This window comes from Oryx dammah, unplaced genomic scaffold, assembly GCF_014754425.2.
Source record: "Oryx dammah isolate SB20612 unplaced genomic scaffold, SCBI_Odam_1.1 HiC_scaffold_26, whole genome shotgun sequence".
NCBI classification, from domain to species: Eukaryota; Metazoa; Chordata; class Mammalia; order Artiodactyla; family Bovidae; genus Oryx; species Oryx dammah.
In genome coordinates this window covers 52,954,327-52,975,054 of record NW_024070210.1, presented here as the reverse complement: position 1 = coordinate 52,975,054, position 20,728 = coordinate 52,954,327, and the positions used below count along the sequence as shown (strand labels likewise).

Genomic DNA, 20,728 nt, shown 5'->3' with positions numbered 1-20,728 from the left:
CCAGGAGTCGATCCCTGGGTTGGGAAGATACCCTGGAGAAGGGAAAGGCTACCCATTCCAGTATTCTGGCCTGGAGAATTCCATGCACACAGTCCATGTGGTCGCAAAGAGTCAGACATGACTGAGTGACTTTCACTTCTTTTCACTTTCTTTTGAGACATGGTTCTGTTTATCATCTGACTTCAGTTCCTACCTTCAGTAGTAGATACAGTGGCTGCTTAGAGGATAATGATGAAACATTTATCTCAAGATTAAAAAACACACACACAGTTTTTCATCCATATTCTTTTTTTTTTTTTTTACTTTATTTTACTTTACAATACTGTATTGGTTTTGCCATACATCAACATGAATCCACCACGGGTATACATGAGTTCCCAATCCTGAACCCCCCTCCCACCTCCCTCCCCATACCATCTCTCTGGGTCATCCCAGTGCACCAGCCCAAAGCATCCTGTATGCTGCATCGAACCTAGACTGGCGATTCTTTTCTTACATGATATTATACATTTCAATGCTATTCTCCCAAATCATCCCACCCTCTCCCTCTCCCACAGAGTCCAAAAGTCTGTTCTATACATCTGTGTCTCTTTTGCTGTCTTGCGTACAGGGTTATCGTTACCATCTTTCTAAATTCTATATATATGCGTTAGTATACTGTATGGGTGTTTTTCTTTCTGGCTTATTTCACTCTGTATAATCGGCTCCAGTTTCATCTACCTCATTAGAACCGATTCAAATGTATCCTTTTTAGTGGCTGAGCAATACTCCATTGTGTATATGTACCACAGCTTTCTTATCCATTCATCTGCTGATGGACATCTAGGTTGCTTCCATGTCCTGGCTATTATAAACAGTGCTGCGATGAACATCGGGGTACACGTGTCTCTTTCAATTCTGGTTTCCTCGGTGTGTATGCCCAGCAGTGGGATTGCTGGGTCATAAGGCAGTTCTATTTCCAGTTTTTTAAGGAGTCTCCACACTCATATTCTTTTAGTCTTTGGGGCTCTACCATAACTTTTTCCCCCAGTTTTGTTGGGAAATAATTGGCATATGTTACTGTATAAGTTTAAGGCATTCAGCCCGATAGTATGATTTACATATCTTGTGAAATGGTTATCAAAATAATTTCAGCTAACATTCATTTTCTCATACACATATGATGCTTGAACAACTTGAGTTTGAACTGCATGGGTCCACTGACCTATACGCACACAGATATTTTTCAATAAATAATACTGAGGAGAAATTGTAAATATGAATTTCTTTTTAATGTTATCTTTTCATATTTGATGTCTACTGTTGGTAATGCATATAACATCTCCTGTATTGTATATGACAATATGGATGTAGATACTGACAGACAATTCATCTTGAAAACAAAAGACATAAACTTATGGTGTTGATAAATACAATAGAGGACTGTCAGTATATTTTCTCCTCCCTGTGATTTTTTAATAACATTTTCTTTTCTCTGGCTTATTTTATTGTAAGAATACATTATAAAGCTCATACAACATGCAAAATTTTTGTTAACTATTTATGTTATTAGTAGTTCAATTTTCAGGGAGTCAAGTTAAACTTAGATTTTTTACTAAATGAGGGTTTACTACCCCTAACCCTTGCATTGTTCAAAGGTTAACTGCAGATACAATTTTTAAAAAAAGAGAAAAAAAGAAAGGGAAAATTTTTTCTCCTTGTGATGAAAACTCTTAGGATTTATTCTCATATCAACTTTCCTATATATCATATGGTAGTGTTAACTATAATTATCATTCAACCAAGACTTCTTTTTTAAATTTTGATCACTTTTGTCCATCATGGATTTTTTTTTTGGCGCCAGTTTTAATTTTTATTTCGTTTTTGGCCATGTCATGCAGCATGCAGAATCTTAGTTCCCCAACCAGCGTTTAAAACCCATGGTCCCTACAGTGGAGGCATGGAGTCTTAACCACTGCACTGCCAGGGAAGTCCCTAACTTCTTAAATAATAATGTATAGTTGAGTATTGAAGTTAGTAAATTGATTTCTGATTACACTTAAGACCCTTTACCTGTGATAAGTCTAAGAATAGAGTCCATGCATGTGTCAAATACTTATTCATCAATTAATACATTTAAGATGATGTCTTATGAAAACTTCCTCTTCCATGCAGGAAAGGGAGAACTTGGAATTTTTTTTTTTTTTTTGGCATTAACAAATATTCTCTCTGAAATTAGCAAGTCTTTTCAGAGATATCCCAGAACATATAAATCAGTACTTTTTTTTTTCCTATTAAAGAGTTAAAGCATTTTCTGGAGTTGTTTATGTTTTAGGTTAAAAACACATATCCATAAATGTTCCTTTTAGGCCCAGATTGTTTTTCTTTTTTAAGGGTTCTAATATTTTCATTTCAGTTATAAAATTTCACTCACCCTGGGTCAATCTTGTCCACTTTTCAGCATTAGTACATTTATGCTCAACATTTTTACTTCAGTACTTTATAGCACTTGGCCCCAGTATTAGAGCTAGCTATTTAAAATGAAAATTAGATTTGGCTGTTATTACATCCTGTGACATCAGAATTTCATTTCTGTTATAGACAGGTGGTAAGAACAAATTTTTTATTTAGCAAAATATTCCAGGCCTGTGATGAAATAAATGCACAAGTGGTTGGATGTGTTAAACCCCAATTTGCATCAAGATGATTTGGATATTTGAGGGGTTTTTTTGTTTTTAGTTTTTTTTTTTTCGGTTTCTTTGGTTTGGTCTTAATCATGCCTCTGCTCATAGAAAATGCTGGGCTTGTGAACTTGTGCTGCATAGCGTGTGCCATGGTGTCTGGCTCAGAGTAGGGCCTCTCGTGCCTGCTTGGGAATCACTGTTGCTGAATGTGTCACCAGGACTGGATCTGAGCATGGCAGATCACCAAATGTATGGCAAAACAGACATCTCTTACCAAATACAACACATGAGGTCAGCTTTAATCAGAGAGCATTTGCATGTACAATTCTATGGAGAGTTCAGTCACTACTGAACGGGAAAGTAGTTGAGAAGATCCATCTTGCCGTGATTTATTGCTACCAGCTGCCTGAGTATGGGGCCATACCAGCTCACTTTGGCAAATGATGTTTCCTGTTTTTTTTTTTCCCCTAGAGAACAAATTTCCCTTTTCTTTTGCTTCCTTTTGGGATGTTATTCCTGCTTCCCCCTGCTTTAATTTTATCATTTCTTTTTATCATGCCTCTTCCTTTCTTTGATTTTAATCTATGCATGCCCTCTCTTCCCCTCTCAGTAAAATTAAGTTGCCAGTTATATTCTTTCTTAACTTTAAATCTTTAACTTTCAAGCCCACGTTTATCCAAAGATATGTCTTTTTGCTCTCCTCCATACTTCTGAACATTCCAACAGGAAGTTCCCAAAAGAAATAAAACTGAAATTGAATTCATACCTTTCCAGCTAGAATTCTCTGCTCTTCTCAGCCTCAGGAGTGAAATGAGAGGGATTCCCACTTCCATAGTCTCCCAGATCCCAACATTTCAGTTGGCTTGGAAAATACAATAATCCACTCAGGCATATGAGCATTCACAATAAATCATAGAGTTATGAATAAATCTTGGTTGTCAAAAGCAAATGTGTAGCCGTTCCAACGCGTCTGCCATTAGAATTCAGCAAGGCAGCTGTCAGCTGTTTTCTTGTAATTAAACAGCCAATGAGCAGCTAATTAAGACATATGTGTATACAGAAGTGGAAGTGGGTATGTTAATGAACTGTAGGAATCAATTCATTAAGTGAAAATTGTCAAAAGACCAAACATCAGATCAGCATTTCAGCCTGTGCCTCCCTGGGAAGGAGCCCCGAGCAGGAGGGGAGCCCCTGAGAGCCAGAACCCCACCCCAACACCTTCCCAGCCACACTTACAGGTCTCTGTCGCTAAGGCCTGCTTGGGGGCAAAGATATTAACAACCCCAATAGGAAATGTCACATCTATTTCAAAGTCTTTTATTAAGGAGACCTAGCAAAGGAAAGTTGTTTTCCTACTTGTATAAACCTAGTATTTGATACCCTATAAAATGCCATCTCCCGCAGCTCATGTCTGAACCATTATATGGAACTTTGTACAACTGAAAAGTGAGGCTTTTTTACCTGTTTGTTGTTTATCTATTTTTGGTCTGCCCGTATCTTTGTATGCATGTCTTCTGGGTAGTACATTAAGACGTCTCTTGCCTTTGGGTTAAGATGTACCCAGAGTTCAAGAATTCAAATCTTGGCTCCTCTCCTTCAACTGCTGTGTGACTTTGAAAAGATGGCTTAACCTCTCTGAACCGGAATTTTCTTATTTGTAAATAGACATAAAAACACCTGCTTTGTAAAGTTGTGAATTGCATGTGAATCACGTTTGTGAAGTGTCTTCCACGGTGCTTGGTATAGAATAGGAGCTCACCGTGTGATTGTCACCACAGTTTTATCATTGGCATCATTTTTCCTCTGGTCTTTGATTCCACAAGTGTTTGTTGACTGCTCCAAGTACTAGGCTGTGTAATAACCCATTCAGAAGATGGCAGGTGTGGGGACCTGAGAAAATTGCAGTGAAGACAGAGAAAAGTAGATGGATTTGAGGAATATGAAGATGACAGGAACAGCCTAATTTAGTGACTGCATGCATGTGGATGGGGAGGGAGCAGGGAAGCCCATCTTTCTGCTTTGAATATCTGAGTTAAGGGTGGTACCCTCGCCTGAGCAAGGAAACACTGGAGGAAGAGAGACTGGGAAAATGATCAGTGGGTCAGGAAGTGTTTTATTCGGAATGAAGATCAAGCCATTCAGTATGTAATGAATGGATAAACAATAAGGTCCTACTGTATAGCACAAAGGAAATCTATATTCAGTATCCTATGATAGGGGCTTCCCTGGGGTCTCAGTGGTGAAGAATCCATCTGCCAACACAGGACATGGGTTCGATCCCTGATCCAGGAAGATCCCACATCCCACAGAGCAACTAAGCCTGTGCCGCACAACTCTCGAGCCTGTGCTCTGGAGCCCAGCAGCCACAACTACTGAAGCCCACACATCCTGGAGCCTGTACTCCACAATAGGAGAAGCCCCTGCAGTGAAAAGCCCCCACGCCACAACTAGAGAGTAACCCCTACTCACCACAACTAGAGAAAAGCCCACTCAGCAATGAAGACCCAGCACAGGCAAAAATAAATAAATAAATATATTTTAAAACATATCCTATGATAAACATAATAGAAAAGAATATAAAAAAGAAGGCACATATAACTGAATCACTTTGCTGTACAGAGGAAATTAGCATATTGTAAATCAGCTATAGTTTAATTTTTTTAAAAGATAAAGCCATTCAGCTAAAGTTTCTGAAGAACGTCTGTGTATGTGTGTGTTGGTGGTGGGGATGATGGGGCTGTAGAAGGCCAAGCCACAACCCTGGGTATGTGCCTATCCAAAATAGGGAGGAGCCGCTTAGCCTGTTGGAAAGCTGAGCATCCAGCAAGGACTGGGCTCAGTCCAGTCACCCGCTGGTCAGTTTTTAACAATCAACTCTCTGGAAAACAAACAGTGTCTGTATATATGTACATAACTTTAGTATGTATGTCACTGATCCAATTACAAACAATTTACAAGTAGTGCAGTTGACAGTACATCATTATAAAGAGTATATAATATATGAAAGTGAAAGTGTTGGACTCTCAGTCGTGTCTGACTCTTTGCAACCCCTGGACTGTAGCCCGCCAAGCTCCTCCCTCCATGGGATTTCCCAGGCAAGAATAACATAGTGGGTAGCCATTCCCTTCTCCAGGGGATCTTCCCACCCCAGGGATCGAACCTGGGTCTCTACATTATAGGCAGATTCTTTACCATCTGAGCCACCCATATAATATATACTATATATTATATATGTGATATATAGTATGTGTGTAGACAGATGATTCTCACTGAATACACTCATTGATTTTTGCTGAACTCTTACATCCACACTTGTGGTTGTGGTTGATGAAGACTGTAGCGTCAATGTGATTTTTCATTTACAATAATGAATAAGAGGAAAGTGAAACAAGGAAAAGCATGTTTTGGAACTTCTCTCATTTGTCAGTGATGATGTGAGCAACTACTTTCTGAAACAGATAATAGTTTTTAAACATTGGAAGGATCAATCTTCCCATTTTTTGTGCTCTTCACAATGTGATGGCTATAGACATGACATACTTTTAAATTGAACCTGCATTGTTCATTTTCTTCATCACTTTTTAAAAAAATTTATTGAAATATAGTTCATTTACAAGGTTGTGTTAGTTTCAGATGTACAGCAAAGTGATTAAGTTATACATATACACATATTCATTCTTTTTCAGATTCTTTACCTTATATAGATTATTACAGAATATTGAATATAGTTTCCTGTGCTGTACAGTAGGTCCTTGTTGGTTACCTATTTTATATATGGTGGTAGTGGTTTAGTCAGTAAGTTGTGTCTGATTCTTTGCAACCCCATGGACTGCAGCCCACCAGATTCTTCTGTCAATGGGATTTCCCAGGCACAAATTCTGGAGTGAGTAGCCATTTCCCTCTTCAGGGGATCTTGTGACCCAGGGATTGAACCCATATCTCCTGCTTGGCAGGTAGATTCTTATCACTGAGCCACCTGGGAAGCCTATTTTATATATAGTAGTATGTCTATGTCATAAGCTAATGTTTAATAATGGTTATGTTTAACAACTGGTTCACAAAATTTCTGAAAGTTTGACATTCAGCTCTTGCAACCCAGTATCAGCCTTCTCCCATACCCATGGCCTCTGTCCCCATTCTGGGAAACTCCAGTCTAATGGGATCAATGAAAATTTTCAGAATATACAGCCAGATTTCTTTTTATATAGTAATAGGGTCTTCCCTGGCTAAGACTCTACACTCCCAATGCAGGGGACCCAGGTTCGATCCTTCGTCAGGGAACTATATCCCACAATGAAACATCTAAAGATCCCACGGTGAAGATAGAAGATCTTGCATGCAACAACTAAGATCTAGCATGGCCAAATAATTTTTTTTTAACTAGGCAATAGAATTTTCCAAAGAACAGAGGCAGAAGTTAGAAATAAAACTCAACAGAAGGCACTTTGAAAGGCTTGGTGAAATAAACAGGAAACACTGGCAGATCCTCTTTGAGGCAGTGGAAATGGAGGCGGAAGGTTGATGAATGTGAGGAAATCAAGACTGAGTAACATGGGTTTTGTTAGCCCAACACTGCAGGAGAGATGCTTATGTGGGAGGCACTACGCTTAAAATTAGGATGCTGGAGTTCGAGTCCCAGCAATGACAGGAAGCCACGGGGCAGCCTGGACATGTCACTTAGCTTTCTCAGCTTCATTTTTGTTATCTGCAAAATCAGAAAGCTAGAGTAGATCCTTGATTCTTAACAAAGGGAAAGCAGCAGAGTCTTCAGGAAGCTTTGTTAAAATGTTTACCATACAGAATGACGTGTCTTCTTTTTTGATCTACAAAAATGGCACTTTCACATTGTTCAAACTAGCATGTATGTCAGTGACTATACGCTCAGATGTTCTGGTTCAGAAGATCTCAGGTGTATTTTTCAAAAGTTCCACCGGTGATTCTGATACACATTCAGTTGGAGAACTACTGAGTCAAGTAATGTCAACTTCCTTTCATCTCTAAAGGCTGTTTGCATATTCTAACTTACTGTTTGCAATAACTGCATGTGAGTTTGCTGCCACTAGGTGGTGGTAGTGTGCCACGGTCACACCATATACCGGTATCCTGAATTTCATCATGGTGGCCCTCTGCTCAAGCCCACCGTGTTTGTAATGGCACATCTCCATGTACCTTGACGGCCATAAAAAGTGAACTTTTAAGAAAGCCAAAGAAGTCATTCATTAGCTCAGCTTTTAGAAGTGAAACTCCACCATTGTATATTTAACATCTGTCCCCGGCTGACTCACAGCTTCTGCGCTTTCTTCTCTACACATACCTCTTCAGTTCCTCCCCCAAACTCCAAGCGCTGCCTTGCGCCATCACTGCCTCTGTGTGGCCTGCAGCTTCCCCACCTCTAGAACCAGGATCCCAGCTTACTGATTCATCAGTGGGACCCTCTCCAGGTCCCACTGTCAGTCAAGATCTGGCTTCTACATTTATGAGCAGGCTTCTCTCTTTATGAAGGAAAATACCTACCATACTTTCTCCCTTTCTTCCTTCTTGCCCTTCTAATCCTTCTCCTCTTATATGCTCATTCGCTTTAAATACTTTATCAGTTTAACTGCCCAAATCCTCTGAGAAACCCCAAGAATATACTGAAATGAAGAGTTTTTATTTTTTTGTTTCTTGGCCATGCCTTGTGACATGTGGCATTCTTGTTCCCTGATCAAGGATCGAACCCATGTGCCCTGCATTGAAAGTTCAGAATCTTAACCACTGTACCACCAGGGAAATCCGTATAGAGTTGTGTTTTGTTGTTGTTGTTGTTTTAAGGGGAGACAAAGGGCAGGAAAGGAACACCAAGCCCTCGTTCTATCTGAAAGGCAAAGTTTGGTGTGTCTGATTCACCTAGGCTTACCCTTTCCCTCCCTCCATGGCTCTCACCTTATAAACCTGCCTGACCCCTCCCCTTTGGTATTTGATAGCTAGCCTTGTGGGCTGTCAACTTAGTCCAAAAGAAAGGTTTCTTCTGTGGTTCTTAGTGCTACCACTCCCCAAACTTTCCACAGGCACTTGCTCAAATGACTCAGTGAGAAGTAAATGGGGTTGTAAAGAGTAAGGTGTGCCTATTTGCACGTTTGCTTTCCCCAAGCCCTTCGGAGCTGAGACATCTAAAGAAGTGGAGTCCTTTTTCACATATTGGTTCCAGCCTCAGCACCATTGCTCTGAAAGCATGTGGAAAGCCTCGTGGATTTGTCTTGCAAATAGGTGGTATAATTTCTCAGATATCTTTAAAGATAGTGACTGTGCCCTTGGATTCAGTTTATTGTTGTAACTGTTTTGTTTTCTAAATGAGCCAAAGTAATTTAGAAATAAGTAGGGTGAATTAAAGAGAACATAACCCTCCTGGTGATAAATGAGGGGAAAATCGTGAAATTGTGAAACTGACTTTCTTGTGAGAATAACCCACATCAGGAGGTGGCTATAGAAGAGGAATGTATTAAATGCCTGGGCAGTGACAACATGGCCAGTTAAAGGGGTTAACCGGGAGGAAAACTAATTTCAGAACAGATCAGTCTTGCTCCTTTATCATGCATACCCTGTGTCTTGACACTGCTTTCTTTAATGGTTACCTTCTATAAGAACCCCCAAATGGGAATCCTTTTTGACACACAAAAGAAGCAGAAGAACAACAAAAGGGATAAAAGTGTGAGTTCTGGAATTAAACCACCTGAATTCAGATCCTGACTTTATCCCACGCTGGGGAGGGGTTAGAGTTGGGAGGGGTTTGGGTTCTGAGCTAGTGCCTCCCTAAGCCTCAGGTTCTTTGACCTAAAAACCAGGAAAATGATAGTGTCTGCCTCATGCTGCCCTTGTCAAAATTAAAGCCTCTTACACAGTGAAGTAAGCCAGGAAGAGAAAAACAAATATCAATATATTAATCATATATTTGGAACCTAAAAAATGGTACTGATGAGCCTATTTGCAGGGCGGGAATGGAGACCCAGACGTTGAGAATGGACTTGGACACGGCGGGGGAAGGAGTAGGGGCACGGATTGAGAGAGCAGCGCTGACATGTACACACTCTCATCTGTGAAATAGATAGCTGGTGGGAAGCTGCTGCAGAACACGGGGAGCCCAGCCCGGCACTCTGTGATGACCTAGAGGGGTGGCACAGCAGGGTGAGGGCGGCTTCAGAGGGAGGGGATGCATGTATACTGATCCATAGGCTGATATAGGCTGATTTGTGTTGTTGTACGGCAGAAACTAACACAACGTTATAAAGCAATTATCCTCCAATAATTTTAAAAAATTAAGTGATGGAACCCATATAAAGCACAGGGTGACAAGCAAATAATCAGCACGTTTTAATGCTACCTGGGATTGGTTTTAATCAGATAGGGTAAGACACCTAAGACACAAACATGACCACCATGAAGGGAAAGAAATTGGTTATAACATAGGTCCCTAGAAATAGAAGGCACAGCATGCCACAGGGGACCACAGTGAGAAGCCGTGTCAGTCAGAGGCAGAGAGAGGGTGAGGAAAACCTGGGAGAAGGTGACTGGTCTAGTCTCTGGATTGGTTGGTTTGCATGTGAAAAGTATGGTCCCAGGCAAGTTGGTTGTTATTTCTAGAAGCTAGGTAGCCCTGGGAAGTGTAATCTCCTCTGAGTTAGCAAGACCTCAAGATGTGAAAGCATTAAAAATACAGTATAAATAGTATGATTAGAAGACTTCCGTGGCAGACTAGTGGTTAAGACTCTGCCTTCCAATGCAAGAAATGTTAGTCCCTGGTCAGGGAGCTAAGACCACACATGCCTCATGGCCAAAAAAACAGAACACAAACAACAGAAGCAATGTTATAACAAATGCAGTAAAGGCTTTAAAAATGGTCCACATTAAAAAAAATATATTTAAGATAATGCATTCATTAAGATCTCTCCTTCCATCATCATCATGTCTTCACCAATATCATTATCATTATTCCCTCTCAGGGTTCCCTTTTAGCAGAGCAAACTGGTGGTTGTATATGGCTTCTGTGCTAACATTTTGGAACTTGATTAGTGGTGGTTTGATGTTCACTTACGTTTAATGTGTAAAACCTAAAGAGTAGCCTTTTTTCCCTTTGATAGTGACCCAAGCCTTATTCAAGAGTGGCGTCTAGACGTGGATTTCTTAGTTTTTAAGACAGTGGAGACATTGTAAAGGATCCTAAGAATACTGAAGGTACAAACGAACCTGGAAAGAAAGGTGGCAAACACTGTGATCTGGTCTATAGACGAGGTCCTGGGAGATAACGGTGCAGTCTGCATGTACTGGCTCCATTTAAAGAAAAAAAGAGAGATCGTGTAGACATTCTTCATATTCAGTGCTTAGGGAACAAAATGGAGCAGACTCTTTGTGACGCAGACCCTTTTTTTCCCCTTTTATCAGCAAAAGGAAATGCAAATAATTCATGATCCTAAACCCCTGCTTAGGTCCAACCCTCACATCTATATATGACTACCGAGAAAACCATAGCTTTGACTAGTGGACCTTTGTCAGCAAGTAATGTCTCTGCTTTTTAATATGCTGTCTAGCTCTGTCATAGCTTTTCTTTCAAGGAGTGTCTTTTCATTTCATGGCTACAGTAACCATCCACAGTGATTTTGGAGCCCAAGACAGTAAAGTTTCTCACTGTTTCCATTGTTTCCCCATCTATTTGCCATGAGTGATGAGACTGGATGCCATGATCTTTGTTTTTTGAATATTGAGTTTTAAGCCAGCTTTTTCTCTCTCCTCTTTCACCTTCATCAAGAGGTTCTTCAGTTCCTCTTCACTTTTTGCCATTAGGCTGGTATCATCTGCATATTTGAGGTTATTGATATTTCTCCCAGCAATCTTGATTCCGGCTTGTACTTTCTTTATCCAGCCTGGCATTTCACATGATGTACTCTGCATATAAGTTAAATAAGCAGGGTGACGATATACAGCCTTGATGTACTCCTTTCCCAATTTGGAACCAGTACGTTGTTCCATGTCTAGTTCTAACTATTGCTTCTTGACAAGGATACAGGTTTTGTAGGAGGCAGGTAAGGTTGTCTGATATTCCCAGCTCTTGAAGGATTTTCCATAGTTTGTTGTGATCTACACAGTGAAAGGCTTTAGCATAGTCAATGAAGCAGAAGTAGATGTTTTTCTGGAATTCTCGATTTTTCTGTGAGCCAGCAGATGTTGGCAATTTGATCTCTGGTTTCTCTGCCATTTGTAAATGTTCCTCTGTATATCTGGAAGTTCTCAGTTCACGTACTATTGAAGCCTAACTTGAAGTATTTTGAGCATTACTTTGCCAGCATGGGAGATGCGTACAGTTAAATGGTAGTTTGAACATTCTTTGGGATTGGAATGAAAACTGACCTTTTCTAGTCCTGTGGCCACTGCTGAGTTTTCCAAATTTGCTGACATATTGAGTGCAGCACTTTCAGAGCATCATCTTTTAGGATTTGAAATAGCTCAGCTGGAATTCCATCACCTCCACTAGCTTTGTTTGTAGTGATGCTTCCTCAGACCCACTTGACTTTGCACTCCAAGATGTCTGTCTCTAGGTGAGTGATCACACCATCGTGGTTATCCAGGTCATTAATATCTTTTTTGTACAGATGTTTTGTGTATTCTTGCCACCTCTTCTTAATATCTTCTGCTTCTGTTAGGTCCATACCGTTTCTGTCCTTTATCGAGCCCATCTTTGCATGAAATGTTCCCTTGGTACCTCTCATTTTCTTGAAGAGATCTCTAGCCTTTCCCATTCTATTGTTTCCCTCTGTATCTTTGCATTGTACATTTAGGAAGGCTTTCATATCTCTCCTTGCTGTTCTTTGGAACTCTGCATTCAGATGGGTATGTCTTTCCTTTTCTCCTTTGCCTTTCACTTCTTTTCTCAGCTATTTGTAAGCCCTCCTCAGACAACGATTTTGCCTTTTTGCATTTCTTTTTCTTGGGGATGGTTTTGATCCCCGCCTCCTATACAATGTTATGAACCTCTGTACGTAGTTCTTCAAGCACTCTGTCTATCAGATCTAATCCCTTGAATCTGTTTGTCACTTCCACTTCCATTAAGAAGGCTGAGTGCTGAAGAATTGATGCTTTCAAACTGTGGTGTTGGAGAAGACTCTTGAGAGTACCCTGGACTGCAAGGAGATCAAACCAATCAATCCTGAATATTCATTGGAAGGGCTGATCCTGAAACTGAAACTCCCATACTTTGGCCATCTGATGTGAAGAGCCATCTCATTGCAAAGACTCTAATGCTGAGAAAGACTGAAGGCAGGAGAAGGGGATGACAGATAACAAGATGGTTAGATGGCAATACCTACTCAATCGACCTGAGTTTGAGCAAGCTCTGGGAGATGGTGAAGGGCAGGGAAGCCTGGTGTGCTGCAGTTCGTGGGGTCACAAAGGGTCAGGCGTGACTGAGCAACTGATCAAACAAGCCCCTGCAGTGACAGCAAACATAGAGTGGTATAATCTCAAGAAAGAACGAAATACCTTTCAGCCTTGGCGGAGATTATGTATATGTCTCTGACTCAACCGAATACATAGACAGGTGACCTCTTGGTATCTCTTTCTAAGGATCATCTGCCTCTATTACCATTTATATTTTCTTGAAGTCTATTAAGTGCCAAAGAAAGTTTTACTTCACATTTTCTTGTCACAGAGAAAAGAAACACATTAAGGAAAAAAAAAAAGAAAAACAGCTTTAGATATTTTGACAAAAGAGAGATTGCCTCACGGAGAAGGCAATGGCACCCCACTCCAGAACTCTTGCCTAGAAAATCCCATGGACGGAGGAGGCTTGTTGGCTGCAGTCCACGAGGTTGCTAAGAGTCGGACACGACTGAGTGACTTCACTTTCACTTTTCACTTTCATGCATTGGAGAAGGAAATGGCAACCCACTCCAATGTTCTTGCCTGGAGAATCCCAGGGATGGCAGAGCCTGGTGGGCTGCCATCTGTGGGGTCACACAGAGTCGGACACTACTGAAGCGACTTAGCAGCAGCAGCAGCAGAGAGACAGATTGAGATCCTGGGCCCCTAACCTTGCCCACGTTGGTTAGTGAATAGCTTGGTAGATATCAGAGAGTTGGTAAGCGGTCAGTGCCTGCCCCTCCCATCCTAGGTTGGTCTCCAAAAGGAAAAAACTGGGAACTGAGGTTATATCCATCATGCTACTGCTAAGTCACTTCAGTCCTGTCCAACTCTGTGCGACCCCACAGACGGCAGCCCAGCAGGCTCCCCCGTCCCTGGGATTCTCCAGGCAAGAATACTGGAGTGGATTGCCATTTCCTTCTCCAATGCATGAAAGAGAGAAGTGAAAGTGAAGTCGCTCAGTCGTGTCCAACTCTTAGCGACCCCATGGACTGCAGCCTACCAGGCTCCTCCGTCCATGGGATTTTCTAGGCAAGAGTACTGGAGTGGGGTGCCATTGCCCTCTCCGTATATCCGTCATAACCATGACTTAATCCACAGAGTCCCCAGCTTTCAGGGAAGAAAGCAGATGTAGTGAATAGTTCTTCTTGAGTAGCTCGTATACCTTTCCACTCACATATTATAGAAAAATCAAAAAGCACAGACAAACAACAACCAAAAAAAAAGATCAGCATTTATTTTCATTTGAGGGCATAATTTTCCAAAGGTTTCTTCTGTGTTAAATGTGTGGATTTTCCCTCCAAAATTGGATTACATTGTGTTTAGTTCTTTAGCTGTTTTTGTTTTTTTAAGTAGTACATTTCTACCACCACCTTATGTCAATAAGTGTACTTCTGAAATACCATTTTTAGTGGTTGTTGAATATGCAGATATCCAACATGACTCTTCCAGTTCACTACTGTTGGACATTTAGCATGTTTATAAATTTGTCTTACCTTACAGATAGTGCTGTGATGAACACCCATGTAGGTAAATCCTTGTACCTTTCTTATCATTCCTTTAAAATATATTCCTTAAAGAGTAATTTCTAGTTCAGTGGATAGGCATGTTTTTTAAGGATTTTAGTATAACTGCCAAGTTGGCCTCCAGAAGAATCTCCTGTGAGAGAGTACTCTTATCAGTTTGCCCAGCACTCTGTCACTCCATCCGTTCTTCAGGATTTTACCTTACTCTTTGGTACTGGTGTCCCCTGGGTCATGGTCAACTGTCTTTGCCATTAAAGATTTAAAGATGATAATAGACTTTTGTAACCTTCGTAGTTCTGCTTCATAGAAATGTTTCTGGTTACCTTCTTTTTTTTTTTTCCAGAATACATTCCTAGTTTGCAAAACCAAAGAGAGATAAGTCAACTATCAAGCAATAACCAGAAACAAACCCCACATATATAAAGGAATAAGGAAATTAAGTAAAATAAGGAATGTGCTTGTATAAATAACAAAAGTTTCTAATATATAGCCCAGGAAACTATCTTCAATACCTTGTAATAACCTATGATGGAAAAGAATCTGAAAAAGAGTATATATAATTGAGTTACTTTGCTGTACACCAGAAACTAATGCAACATTGTAAATAAGCCTTACTTTAGCTTTTAAAAATGTTCTTCTAAATAACATATGGATTAAAAAAAGAGATCTATTGGAAACTAGAATGTGTTTCATATTGAATAATCATGAAAATACTATATACCAAAACTCATGGGTTGCTACCAAAATGTAACTGAAAGGAACACTGACAGCTTTAAGAAAAGACTAAGCAATGAACATTAACAAGCTAGAAAGCATCTAGCTCAAGGAGTTAGCAAAAGTGAATGAGTCAATGAATAAACGAGTAAATGAATGAAATCCTTGAGGTCAGTACTCCTCATGCATCTTATTACACCTTCTCGTTTACAAAACTGTGCTTAACAAATATGTGGGACTTGATGAGCATCAGCTCAGATTTGTTCAATCTGAAAGCCCATGATTCTGAGAAGATGGTTTTTCCAAACCCTCAAGGGTAGAGTATTCCCAGTCTGATTGATCTGCCAAGATAATCCACCCACGTGTCATTTAACTTCTTGGAGCAGTAGATTCTGACTTGGGGAATGAAAGATACCTAAAGAGTGGTGAATTTATTTGGTCTGGTTGAGACTGCCATAGTGTCCACTTAGGTTAGGGTGAGGCTGCACTTTCTTGTCTCTGGGCATACAGAGAAGCATTCTGTGTTTATTCTAAAAATGTTTTGGAGATGAAGGTTAAAGATGAGTGCCTTTGTACCATTGTTATTAAGCATATAGCTTTCAATCATCAGAAGCCAAGAACAGGGCCTAGTCCTCTTCCTTCTACATAAGCAAATGTCTGTTGCAATTAAAGAAAGTTTTGCATGTGTAAGGGACAGAGGATTGGGCTCTGGGGACCCATTTTACTCAAGGAAAAAGAAGTGACTTTAATTTCATTAATGGTTTCCAGGATGATTGTGCTACAAGTTTAATTCTCCATTAAATATTCATGCCGACGGTGCTTCCTTTCCTGCCTTTAGTATCATTCAGCTCAAGCTGACACTAACCTGTTTTCTATTTCATAACTGAATCACAGGGCTTTTTCAGGAGAAGTCAGCAAAGCAATGCCACCTACTCCTGTCCTCGTCAAAAGAACTGTTTGATTGATCGAACCAGTAGAAACCGCTGCCAGCACTGTCGATTACAGAAATGCCTTGCCGTGGGGATGTCTCGAGATGGTGAGCTCTCGCAGCCTATGTTGCATAATAGCACAGGGATGTGAAAGTACCTTCTGAAGCCTGGACCCAAGTCTGCCAGAATATGTCCCCTCTGTCCCTCACCACCCCCTCCAGTGATATCCTCTGGCATCCCTATGGGTATCACAGCAGTTACTTCCTTATCCATAAACCATCCAGGTCAGCTCACTGGCTGATGCAGGGCAGGATGGGGGGCATGGAGAAGATATGTCTATGTGGTCAGAACACCTTCAAATTTTTGATGTTTAAGTCATTGCAGGTAGATGAATTGATGGGAGGTAAGGTGTCACCTGAGGGTCTGAAAAAGGATACCTTCTAGAAGCTTTTTTTTTTTTTCTCATAGAAAACACAAGGCAGAGCTAATTGTTATGTGCTTTATACTAGTCAGCTTATTGGCAGTTGGGATGCATTAGCTGTTATGCTAACTGGATCCAAAGTCAAATATTTGTACATCCAGTATGTGTGAAAATAGTGCAAAGCAGGCCTCAACGACAAATGTTCTTTTCATTAAAACAAGCTATTTTAACAGTTGCAAAACAGTTTAGGATCTTCCTGGAAAACTGTCTTCAGTGCACTGAATAATTAACACCAGATTTCAAGGCTATTCTTATATAAGAAAATTGGGCTGATAGTACAATGGATATAGTTTAAGGACTTTTCTGAATATACTGGCTGGTTGGCTACCTTGAGAGATCCCTCTGAAGGAAACATCACGTCCAGTGGAGTTTCAGCCCCTGGAAAAATAACTTCGGGCTGCTAGACAGGTGTTCTGACGGTCTGCTTTCCCTAGAATCAGAAGTTCTTGGGCCTGTTGACCTACCCAGGCACAAGTTGTAGACAGGATTGCCTCTTAGAATTTGTAGAACCAAAGGGAAATTTTGCGGATCAGAAGCTACAAGTCATAAAACTTACACCGTATCCTCAGAAATTCCTGTGATATGCAACTCTACAGATTTCAACTTCCAGTGGCCCTGAATTCACACAACTAGGTTTATCTCTTATGAATCTGTAAGTTAAAAATCACAGATGGGTGTGCATTTTCTCAAGACCTAATCCAGGGAATTCCCTGGTGGTCCAGTGGTAAGGACTTCATGCTTCCACTGCAAGGGCCATGGGTTTGATCCCTGGTCAGAGAACTCAGATCCCACAAGCTGTGTGCTGTGGCCAAAAACAAAAACAAAACCCTGATTCCTTTATTTCACTTAGGGGATAGTATGATTGCTGTTTTTAACATTAAGAAAAGAGTTAGAACACAATTCAGAGTCATGGCAGAGCCAGTTTCCCCCTATTAATTAAAGGTATTAATCCCTTTGGGGGTTCTAGACTATTCTCTTCAAAAAGAATTAAGTACCTTCAGTATGCCTTGGGAAGATTTTGTATATAAGTGACAGCTCATGTTATTGTGGGCTTGGAGTGAATTTGGGGGCCTATACAGTTTTAGACAGGGCCTCCCTGGTGGCTTAGCAGCAAAGCATCCACCTGCCAATGCAGGAGACATGGATTCAACCCCTGGTTCCAGAAGATCCCCTGGAGGAGGAAATGGCAACCCACTCCAGTAGGTTTCCAGCCTGGGAAATCTCATGGACAGAGGAGGCTGGCAGGCTACAGTCCATGGGGTCACAGAAGACTCGGACATGACTTAGTTACTAAACGACGACAGTTTGCGGCCTGAAATTCATAGCCCACATCAGCCTGACTGCTATCTAACCAGTCCCACCCAATTTGTCACCTGAGCCATGGATACTAGAAGTTGCCCAGAATCCTGCTCACTTGTTTCCTCTATGCAAAAGGAAACCACATCTTCCTTGGCAGGAAAAGGATCCCACAAGTTGGGCTGGGCACTGATTCCCAACTTCACTTCTATCCACCCTGCCTCCTGCCCCAAGACTCACAGAATTTTGTTGATGGTCAAATGGGTGTATTCATCTACCCATTCGGGTGTAAATTTAACCATAATCAGGAGACCTTAGTTCCTCCACCAGAGGCTTTATCTATACCTACTTAGGCTGAGAAATAAATGGGTTAGTGGAGGAGTTCAGACCAGGAAATCACAGGATTTTTTTTTTCTCAGTTATCTGGATGTTTCAAGAGAAATCATTTGAAATGCTAAATGAACTGGAAAGTTACTCCAGTCACTGTTCCACTTTAAATGTGGGGACACATGGCACAGAGAAGGGCTACGAACACAAATTCTCCTGGCAGGGATCTTCCCCAGAGCCTACCATTTCCAAAATCCTAATATTCTTTTTCACTTGAGGCTCAATGAGAATAGCAGAACGTATCCTTTTAAGATGGGTCTAAGGGTTTCAAAGGGGCCACATGACCCAGGAGCAGGCGAGGGGTAGACTCAGAAATGTAATCCAGGGAATTGCAAATGCTTCAAGCCGTCTGTTGAGCTTGCTCCAGGAAGCCCCAGATTTGATCAGAAAGAAACTCATCTAAGTGTACCAATTAGTGAAATGAACGCATGTGGAGGTTTGATTGCTTGTGCCCTGATGTAGACCGGTGAGTTTGTGCATCCCTGTGCTCCGATCTGAACACTAAGAAAAGAAGTGTCTAGACCAACTGCCTGGGTCGAGAGGGAACAAGCCCATCAAACCGCAGTTTAGTAGCTCCCACTGAGCATAGGGTTATGTGACAGTATGAAAACGAAGCTGATCATTGCTCCAGGTCTCTTCTACCAGCCCTGGGTCTGTTTCTGAAACTTAGCTCCTCCAGGATATATCTTTGCTGTCAGGGATGTGGAGCAAGCCTATGTGAGGTAGGACTGTTTTCACCTCTGGATCATGTCCTTATTTGGTGGTTATGTGGTTTTTGATTAAAATTATCTGCAATTTCAAAGGAAGTCCTAAAGCATACCAGAGAGGATCATGGAGAAAAACATATTGTATATGGTGTGGCTTGGCTTTTTTCTTCCAGCTGTAAAATTTGGCCGCATGTCGAAAAAGCAGAGAGACAGCTTGTACGCAGAAGTACAGAAACACCGGATGCAGCAGCAGCAGCGAGACCACCAACAGCAGCCTGGAGAAGCCGAGCCGCTGACTCCCACCTATAACATCTCGGCCAACGGGCTCACGGAGCTTCACGATGACCTCAGCAACTACATCGACGGGCACACCCCCGAGGGCAGCAAGGCAGACTCTGCCGTCAGCAGCTTCTACCTGGACATACAGCCTTCCCCGGACCAGTCAGGTCTTGATATCAATGGAATCAAACCAGAACCCATATGTGACTACACACCAGCATCAGGCTTCTTCCCCTACTGCTCTTTCACCAATGGAGAGACTTCCCCAACTGTGTCCATGGCAGAACTAGGTAATGGCTTCTGTGTTTCTATTGGGATGTACTACTCATGCCTTTTGAAGGAAATGGGATATGTCTGACTTTCCTCTAATAAGTTATGGTATTAAAATGATGCATCTAGGGACTTTCCTGGTTGTCCAGTGGTTAAGATTCTGTGCTTCCATTGCAAGGGGTACAGGTTTGTTGCTTGGTCAGGGAACTAAGATCCTACATACCACACAGCAAAAAAAAAAAAAAAAGATGCATCTAGAAGGGCAATTCCGGAGAAGGCGATGGCACTCCACTCCAGTACTCTTGCCTGGAAAGTCCCATGGATGGGGGAGCCTGGTGGGCTGCAGTCCATGGGGTCGCTAGGAGTCAGACACGACTGAGCGACTTCACTTTCACTTTCCTGCATTGGAGAAGGAAATGGCAACCCACTCCAGTGTTCTTGCCTGGAGAATCCCAGGGACGGGGGAGCCTGGTGGGCTACTGTCTGTGGGGTCGCACAGAGTCGGACACGACTGAAGCTACTTCGCAGCAGCAGCAGCAGCAGGGCAATTCACCTTTACCACTGGGAAAGTGAAAGTGATAGTTGCTCAGTCATGTCCAACTCTTTGTGACCGCCTGGACCGTAGTCCTCCAGGCTCCTTTGTCCGTGGAAGTCCCCGGGCAAGAATACTGGAGTGGGTAGCCATTCCCTTCCCCAGGGGATCTTCCTAACCCAGGGATCAAACCCAGGTCTTCTGCATTGCAGGAGGATTCTGTACCATCTGAGCCAGCAGGGTAGTCTCCCTTGGAAGCACTTCATAATTCTACCTTTCCCCTTATTTTTGACTGTCCACTGTCTCCCATCACATATCCAAGAAACTGACTGACCTCTCAGCTTTAGAGCTGAGACAACATGAACTTAAAGCAGTCTTAAGTTCCATAGAAAACTATAAGCTCGGGCAATGGCCCCACCAACTCCTTTGCTTTCATTACATTCTAAGTATTGATTTATACTGAAAGTTATAAAAATGGCAACCCACCAACTTAACCTGGCCCATAGACATGGTTTTTTAACCAATGCAGAGCTTTACAATTTTTGAATTAGTTGCTAA

The 20,728-nt window shown here is 41.6% G+C and overlaps 1 protein-coding gene across 2 annotated transcripts in view; it reads left to right on the top strand.

Moving 5' to 3' along the window:
• The window catches only part of RORA (RAR related orphan receptor A), a 111,398-nt gene that overhangs the window by 68,220 nt on the left and 22,450 nt on the right, over positions 1 to 20,728 (top strand). For both annotated transcript variants that reach the window (XR_005718702.1, XM_040226661.1), the window contains exons 3-4: positions 16,184 to 16,325; positions 19,263 to 19,658. Coding sequence is in view for 1 of the 2 variants with exons in the window: in XM_040226661.1 (XP_040082595.1) it covers positions 16,184 to 16,325; positions 19,263 to 19,658 (538 nt within the window). In the remaining variant the exon portion in view is untranslated. The remainder of the gene's footprint in view (positions 1 to 16,183; positions 16,326 to 19,262; positions 19,659 to 20,728) is intronic.